This window comes from Anopheles cruzii, chromosome 2 (genome assembly GCF_943734635.1).
Source record: "Anopheles cruzii chromosome 2, idAnoCruzAS_RS32_06, whole genome shotgun sequence".
NCBI classification, from domain to species: Eukaryota; Metazoa; Arthropoda; class Insecta; order Diptera; family Culicidae; genus Anopheles; species Anopheles cruzii.
In genome coordinates, this window is record NC_069144.1 from 34,753,931 (window position 1) to 34,763,289 (window position 9,359).

Sequence of the window (9,359 nt, forward strand, 5' to 3'; positions counted from 1 at the left end):
GTGTTTCAGTCGATTTTGGCAAATGAACAAGATCTATTTAGGGTATAGAATGCCGTTTATTGATAATTCACTCAGCATTTTTCATTCACTTTTCATTCACTTTTGGGCATTTTTCATTGTATTTGACAACATTTCGGGCACAATAACAGTAATTTCCGCTGTTATGTTAACTTTCAGTTCTTCAATGGTCTTCGGTTGCCTGGCATACACCTTACTCTTCAAATAGCCCCACAGAAATAAGTCAGAAGAAATTCAGCAACAATAAGCAAGCAAAGTTTTCACAGTTTTCACAGTGAAACGATTATTTTCAACTAGTTGTTCCCGGCGCGCGTCGCCGCGCCTCATTTCATCCTTATTTTTCGATTGGGAGGCGTTTCCGAACAGCTTCCTTTTCGCTTCCCGTTACACCTACTTTTCAGACGATCCGGCTTCCCGGTGACGTATTCGTTCAGTTTCCCTTCCCATCTTACGTTAATCCTCCGTTTCCCGGTGACGTATCCGATCGGCTTCCCTTTTCGCTTCCCGTTGGATACATGTCAAAACTCGCACCTTGAAAATTTTCCGAGCATTGCTGACATTAACCCAGATTTTGTGTGGAAGTCCCTCTTTGTAAAGAGGGGAGGTGTTTCAAACATTCACCAGAACATTTCCCCTTCCCCAAAACTCCTATCTGCCGAATTTGGTTCGATTTGCTCGAAACCGTTTGTATGGGACGTTACGTATGAGCGTTACGTATGGGACGTTACGGTACGTTACGTTTGTATGGGAGCCCCCCCTCCCCCTCCCCGGAGGTGTAGGAGGTCAAACTTTCCTATTCACAATCCGGGGTCACAAAACTACGCTGTGCAAAATTTCACGCGGATTGGTTCAGTAGTTTTGGAGAAAATGCGGTACAGACAGACGGGTGACAAACAACAATTTTTATATATATAGATGTAGGATAGGTACGATTAGGTAGGTGCGATTATTTCAATCAATTCAGTACTAAAACGGCATAGACTGAAGTTTCAGAATCTGGCTAATTTGTCAAAATCGACTGACAGGTGGTGGAGTTATCTAACATTTAAATATCCCCTGTCGTAAATACGCACCCTGTACATTACATATTACAGTGAACGTTTACACATTTCGTTCATATAAAATCGAAACTCTATTTTACGTACATGGATTTAATGTAATGTGATGTTCTGTGATGTAATATCCAGAACAACAACATGGGTGCTCAAGATTTGACTTATGGATCCGTTGTAGACCTTCACTCCCTAGCTAGGGCGCATCTGCTGCCGATCGACGGCTCCGTTCAGATGAGCAAATGCGACTTCAACAGACGCAACCATCTCGCGACTGGAGCTACTTCCAGAGCGTTGCGGTCGGGCCTCGACTGCCACGAACTCGCAGCCGGCGTCGGTGTTTATTTACGTGACGGGTCGTGCGCGTGGAAAACGCCAGAACACCTCAAGAGGCACATTCCACAACCCCAAGATTCCCAAGTCCAAGTCCCGGTCAGCCTTGAATCCAAAATGGCCGCTTGATATCGGCGGTGAATGGGGTGGTGTTCCATTGACTGTTTACATTACAACGCGGCGCTGCGAGTTTTTGTACGGTACGTTTGTTAATTTGTAGATTGTTGTTGAACGCACCAAATGCGTCCGGAAAAGCCGCATTTTATTGAGCCCGGCCCGTTGATTGACGGTTGACTGATTGGTGTGCGCTGCGTTGTTTTTGTTTGAAGCTAATCTGTTGCATTTAAAAATACAATCGCTTGTGTTGCCGGTCGGTTTTTGCGCTTATTACAGTGTACTTTCTACAACACTCACAAAGTAGACACCGTAAAACACCGTGTTCGTCCGGCAGTTCACACGTTACACGCGTGTGAGCTCGCTTCAGGACAGTTTTGGCTGAAAAAAGGAGGTCCCCTGTGATGGAGGGCACGCTGCGGGCTGCGAAGAATAATTGCGAATCGCTCACGGCCCACCCTCCCCAACAGAGCACGAACTAATTATCCGCCGGTTGGCGCAGGTTGGCGCGTCGTAATCCTGGCAAATATTCAACCCACGTGCGACCGGACCGCGCGTTGCCGGCCAGTCCCTTGAGGAGCGCTTGTCGCGCAGCGAGCACAAGTCAAGAACTCTTGAGACGAACTAGCCGGCGCCTGGCCGAGATGCTCCACACCACGGCTCACAATAAGAGAGAGAGAGGAAGAAAGAGAGTCCGACAGAGCGAGAGATGGGCCGAGTATCATAAATCATTCATAAAGGAGGAAGAAAAATCCGACGGCAATAATGTCGACGTCAAGACTCGCCATCCTTTTTCGGCTTGCGGCTTCGTTTCGGTTACTCGGTGGGCCACGCCACGGCTTGAGGCAGGGTGCAAAACCAATTTCCCGCCCCGGGACCCCCGTCGAGGAAGTCCTCAACCTCCCCTCGGACCCCCCCTCTTGGGGCCCGGGTAGAGGCCGAAAACATTCACACCATTAACAACAAACACCACTTGTTAGCACGCGCATTCCGGTCCCCTTGGCTTTCCCTGGCCCTGGCGAAGGATATAATTTATTTGTTTGTATTTTCAATGCCAAATCGGGCCAACCCAACGGGCCCGCGTGTTGGGGCCGACGGCGACGGGAGGCCGGCCGGCCGGCCGCGGGAGTTATGAACAATTTTGGCAAACAAAACTACGACCAACCGACCTGAGAGAGTTGGAGGAGGATGTTGTTATGTTTCTTTTATTGTGTCCCCATTTGCCATCGTGGCTTGCGTCTTGGCAGCGCCCCCCGCCGGTTGGTTGCACGTCGATTTATCCTGTTAGGTTTCTCCCAGAATGTCCCCCTACCTGCGGGTAGCACTCAGTGGCAGAACCGGGAATGGTCGTGTCTTGGCCGTCGTCACGGTGCGTGTCGGAAGCGAGCGGTCAACACACACACACACCACCCGGGTTCCTCGCAACCGACCGGTGGCCGCCAAAACCACCGAGCCCCCCCCTCCCCCCCCCACCACAAACGGACCTTTCGGCGAGGCACATTCTATTTGCATTCGAATTCATTTGCGGATCATAAATCACTTTTCGCTTTCCGCACGGCCGCCGCCGCCGGAGCTTAAGCTTCGCGAAAGAGGGCGAGGTGCGTGAACTGCGGGGCAAAACTACCTGCCCCGACCCGCACCTTACCGCGCTCCATCCCAGACCCTGTACTCTGGAGTGGCTACACTTTCGAGCAGCTCTCCGCCCCGGGAAATGGGAAAAATCGAAGAGCATCGAAGGAAAAAGAAACCCAAAGAAACAGATTTTCCCAAACGGAACCCAAAGCTTGGCCACCCAAAAATCCACCACAAAGCCAAATCCATCTCGAAAAACCACCCAAAACCGACGGAGTACCCACCGACCGGTCCACACAGACAGGTGGCCGATGGAAAAGGTATGGATGAAAAATGGGTTTTTCCTCTAAAAAATCGTTTCATTTTCGGACTCCGCGAGCCCCACCCGTCGAGGGTTGTTCCGCGCACCACCCCGGGCACCGGGCAGGTTGCACGCAGACGGAAAAACAATTAAGTTTGTCGGTTTATCCTTCGGGGCGAACGCGCGCAAAAACTGGGCCGGAAGTGTCGTCAGGAAAGGCCGTGTGAGGCGAGAGCGAGAATTATCGCCGTGTGAGAGGAGAGTGGGAGCGAACGAGGCCCGATCGCGAGCGAAGGGAGCGATCGGGAGTCGCACACGAACAGCCAAGGCGAGCGGTCGCATACAGTGTTCACAGTTAAGCCACAATAAATATATCCCAGTCCTAACAAAATTCTTACATGTAGAACGACGTGGATAGTTGTTCCATAAAATAATAAGAAAGTTATTCTAGAACTATAGAATATTTAGTAGAAGTAATGTAAGATTATTGGAGGTTTGGTCCCGAGTTTTAGAGTTTGCTTCCCGATACGGCGTGGCAGGCGGTTACCGTGGGCCCAAAAACCCCACCCGCAGAAATACAGCGTTACAGTAAGCAACAAAGGTTAACATTGTCTCAGTTTGGTATCAATCTTTTACGAACTGTCATTTTCCGAGTCAGCCTTGGAGCGATCCCAGTTTTCAATATAGCAAGCATCATAAACGCAATGTTGGAAACGATCAAAGCAATCTAGTCACAAACCGTACAGAGTCTCAACGCCCGAAATTATGGAAGCTGTCACAGGATCAGAAAATTCCCAGTTATTTGTCCATCTGGCCCACAGCTACGGTGCCTTGGTCATTTCGCTTATCGAACGTGTGCGGCATGAGTGCCCACTGATGCAGGAGTCCTTCCGCCGTGCGCTGGTACCACTTTACCAAGCGTTAGGAAACTATCTTGGTCAACCACCATTCGAAGACTACACGAACAGCCTGAGCCAAAGCTTTAACATTCGCGATGCACCGCAATCTTACCGCACCCTTCCATCGATACCCGTAAGTGTGGGAGAACTCAAGTTTAGAAACCTGTCTGTCATAGGAACTAATTCGTTTGTTCGCAGCATCATCGCGAGTTTCATCCGAGCGTTTCCGGTCATCAGATCTTCAACAGAGGAAGGGAAGGAAGGGATACTATACACGTACCTTCTATGTTACCGGTCAGTATTGAACCGATCGGAATTACTTCAACTCCTTTCCAGGCGCCCGTGAGACGCACTCGGACGCAGCGGTTCGCGATCATCATTCACTTACTGACAGCAATGCTTACCACCGAGAATAGCGCCCTCGAAATCATTAACCAGTTTGTCGATGATCCTATTTTCCGAGAAAGGTTACTTGCCGAACTGGATGAGCTTAGAACGCTCGTTGAAGACCACACGGCAACAGTACGAACGCTGGAGAACTGAGAAGTTGCTGAAAATCGTCGCGGTTATCCTTGCTAAACACCGATATTGTTGGTTGCAAATTCGCAATGTATGTTTGAGCTACATCGGAAAGCCTTCGGCCTTTAATCGGCCACTACAGAGTCCTGAAAAGACGGCAGCAGGTGGCCCGAAGGAAAACGCTACCAGTTTGTAACATTGTTCTGTGTTTCATTCGCACTTCATTTTCCACAAGTTCTCGCAGTCTTTCATCTCACCGGAATGGTTTATTTTTCTTGTGAAATTTTTTCTTTGTTCATCATCTCTACGCGCAACATCGTCGAACCGACGAGATTTGGTCGTTAAACGGCGCACACCCAATACGTTTTGGCCTTCGTTTGTATAATAAATGGTTTTGAGCAATCCATCCTTCGCTGGTAGTTATTTCTCTGTTTAATGGTTGCAACGATTCCCTGATAGTTTACTTTGTACAAGTCTTGCATCCGTTCTTGTTTCAGATAGTTCGCATTGAAACGAATGTATGTGTTATTGTACTCCGTTTTTTTTTCGTAGAACCCGTGCAGGCAAGTTGCCGAGGGAACCCCTCTAAACTTAGCCACAATGAAAACAAATCCTATAGGCCCTGTGGCGATCTCGCCAGCAGTAGGGGTAAACTAGCCTTGCCTTACCGACAGTATTTAACATACAGAAAGAGCCGGCAAAACTCAGCCAACGGAAAGCTGAATAAAGCTAGTCAGTTAGCTCGCAACTCTTAACTAGTATAGTTCGTCTCCGCGTTCAATCCAATTGTAAGTTACAGGGTGTTAACAATGGAGGTCAACTAATAGAAATTTTGGTATATTTTACAGTTTTTGCCAAACGGAATGAAATCAAACCATTTTTTAAAGGGATGGGTACTGGGGATGAGAAATGGGATACATACGACAATACTGTGTGAAAATAATCATGGTCTAAGCATGGTGAAGCATCTTAACCGGTGGTAAAACCAGGACTCACGGCCAGGGAGGTTCTACTGGGTATATGGTGGGACTCGAAAGAAATCGTTTATTATGAGTTGCTCCCGTGCAGTCAAACACTAAATTTCAGACCTCTACTATCAATAACTGCACCGTTCAAAGCTAGCAATTGCCCAGAAACGACCAGAATCGGCCAACGGAAGAGGTTTTGTGTTCCACCAGGACAACGAAATGTCACAGACGTCTTTGGTGACTCACCAGAAAGTCCGGGAGTTTGTTTGGGATGTTTTAATGCATCCACCGTATAGTCCGGACCTTGCACTAAGCGATTGATACCTATTTCAAGTATTACAAAAATTCCTGAGTGATGAAAAATTGAAATCAAAAAAGGATTGTGAAAATGGATTTCTCGAGTTTTTCGCCTATAACAACTAAGCCTTTTACGAAAGAGGCATTATGGAGGTATTTTTAAAAAGACAACCAATTTTCCAACAAAACGGTGCATATTTGACGCAAATCGAACCATTGGGACATCTTAAATAAAGTTTTGAAGTTCACGTCAAAAACGTCGATTTCTTTTTCCCCAACCTGATATTATTTAATGTTGTTGGTAAGAAACAAAATATTTTAAATATTTTTCCAAAACTTTAATTTTTATTCACAGTGTACCTCGAAGTTTCATGGTTTACATTTACAGTGTAATGTTTCCTCGCTACACTTTGGACTCGAACCAATGCAGCACGGCGAACTGTGGCGCCATCTAGTGGCAAACGTTTAGGACGTGCGAAATATTTCAAACATCTATTGCAACGGCTTTTTGAAACCTAATAGTGGAATCTGTTCACGTTTTTAAAACATTTAAAAATGACAATTTGTGCACTGTTGCACTGATTAGTTTGTTTCTGCTTATCACGCGACCTTGTATAAACGAGTGAAATCATGACAGGATGGTTGTCTCGTCCGTAATGGAAGGTCGCTTTCGTCGGAAACCTTTACCGTTATTCGCGAAAAACGTTTGAAAATTGGGAAATATGATGGTTTATTTTGATTGGTAAACTATATAGTAAATAGTGTTGACTGCAAAGTGTGAAGCGTCTGCAAAAGCTCACTATCAATATCAGTTAGTACTACCGTGTCAAACTTCCTGCGCTTCAGTCATTCATCAGATTCACTCGCTGGGTTTCAGTGCTAGCGTGTGTTCCGATTCCCGAACCCGTTCCACCGTTATACAAACTAGCAAAGGAATGGTTCCATCGTCGCATGACCATAAACCAAACGTCAGCAAACTCCGATACTTAGGAGCGTAAGGTACAATTTTGGGAACTTTCCATCGCCAGGCCATTTTGGCTTCCGTCCTCTTGAGCACCGGATATGAAGCCAAGCAGATCCAGGCGTGGTGCAAAAACCGGTCTTGGTACGTAACCGTAACGTTCCAATTGGATTCACGGGTTAAGGGTAATGCAGAATTTGGGCTCCGGGTGCTGGCATTATGAAGAGCAGCATTACACATACGCTCATCGCCGGACAACACCCCCTACGGCGCGGCAACAAATGAGATGAGCAATAGACGGGCTATTTATTTCAGTAATGTTGTATGGCTATAATGATTACGTTTATGGATGCACCGGTTTTCCGAACCGGTCACTTCAGATCTTGGTGTCGCTAGGCTTTGTACAACAATTATTATAAATGAAATAAAGGTAGTGTTCAAAAATCTAATCCTCTACGGTGGTACGTACGCACACAATGAATATTGCTTATGGGACGGCAATTTTCCTAAGCTCGCTCAGCACGAGAACAGTGTCAAGTCGATCTTCCAATTTTCTGGGTAAACAGGCCAACCGCACCCCGGGCAAATGGGATGTTATTGCGCTGACAAAAACAAATAATCGATCAACGACAGTACGCAGTCAGGACTTGGCAAGCCGTTAACACCAACCGCACGTCAAATGAAGCCAAACGACGTCGACTTCAAGCTCTAGGCGGACGTAACGATTAAATCCGTGCCACGGTGGCTATGGTCGCCGCAACTTGACCGCAATTGATATGCAGTTATCCGATAATCACTAGTTATTACAAATTCAATTCCTTCCCGCCGCCACCGATCCTCGGCGCACTCTCGTTTTCCTTAGACGCCTTGGCTGGTACCTGACGTAGTTTTCCTCACAGAAGCCCCCTCGGACGCCGTGAAGGGTAAGTGGCAGCGGAATGCTAACTGCCTACCTGGCCAGAAAATGTCGAGAACACCCCGCTCTCCGGTCAAAACCACTTGACACGCAAAATTGGTCTCTCTCGTCGTTTTAGGCTGTCACTTCCTGGTGACTTCAGCTCAAGCTACAAATGGCTTTCTCCACATCGACGTTCCATCGACAGTCAATCCGGAACGGAACCGTTTGTGGACGCTCTATTAATAGAACTTTGTGGGCTGCCGTTTGCTTCCTACTACCTTGCTGTTAAGGTCCTGCTAATGTCGACTCACACGGTCGGCCCGGGCCAAGCCAAGAACAGGTCTGAGTTACTCATCAGCGTTACTCGGAGGTCTTTTTACGCGCACTTTTACAGGTGCGTAATTTATTTCACGCTGTCCTCCTCTACTTCTCCACTTCGAGCCGCCCCCCCTTTTGGTCAGTTGGTAATTGAGAGCGCAAAAAATGGAGACAAAAAGTCAAACGATCAGCATGTAAAGGCTTATGGGCACCGTTCGAAGGAACCGTCGTGCTTAGCTAAGGGCCGGAGCAAGCAACGGGACGGTAACTGGTGCAGCGCGCGCGTATAGTCCGCATCCGGGTTCGGGAGTTCCTGTTTACGAGTCCACCACCACCAGACCGGCCGCCAGAGTGACGTCAAGCACGGTCAACCTCGTCAGGAGGCGTGCTCAGGATGTGTGGTGTTCCACATACGAAACCCACACCTGGCAACGTTGGGGAGGTTCGTAGGTCATTGGAACAGATAAAAGCATTCTGCAGTTCATGTCCGTGGCGAGGGTTGTTTTTTCTCCTATCTCTATTTCCTTTATGCCCGATTTAGAATGGTGGTGGGCTGAGCTTGGAGTCACCGGTCACTGGAATCGTGTAACAAGGTTGGACCGGCTGCGCCCAACAAGTAGCACCGAATGGAAAACGGTTCATTTGAAAGTATTACACTTCACGGCCAAAGACACCAAAAGGATGTTCGCCTTTTGTAAAGTTAGTTATCAGAAAATTGGGCTGAATCGATCGAGATTTTGCGTCTAGCCAATAGATCCCAACAATCTGCTACACGTGTGCGCCAATTACAGCTGTCGCTGGTGACAGCAAGGTTCGCTAGCCGGCACTCGGATCGGGTAGCTCAGAACGGGTAGCAATAAAATCAACATTTGAGCAAAAACTGGTAAAACAAAATGGCTGTCCACGGCGGTGCACGGGGCGAGACATGGGGCGAAGTGGATCGATTCACGAATGCGGCAGTGCAATTTTCAATAATTAATAATGTCGATAGCATCGATAAGTGCATCGAGTTATGGAATGCAGTAGTACGGGACCGGGGCCGGCGAGGCTCGATTATCATGCGATCGATCGCAGCGCAACCAGCTGGCGTGCGATGGCGTTAACTTACC

The 9,359-nt window shown here is 47.8% G+C and overlaps 1 protein-coding gene across 1 annotated transcript; it reads left to right on the plus strand.

The window, feature by feature from the left end:
* The first annotated feature begins 4,155 nt into the window (after positions 1-4,155).
* Positions 4,156-4,832, plus strand: LOC128278933 (uncharacterized). The gene is made up of 2 exons (XM_053017655.1): positions 4,156-4,422; positions 4,626-4,832. The coding sequence occupies exons 1-2, from the start codon at positions 4,156-4,158 to the stop codon at positions 4,830-4,832; spliced, it is 474 nt and encodes a 157-aa protein (XP_052873615.1).
* Positions 4,833-9,359: the final 4,527 nt, after the last annotated feature.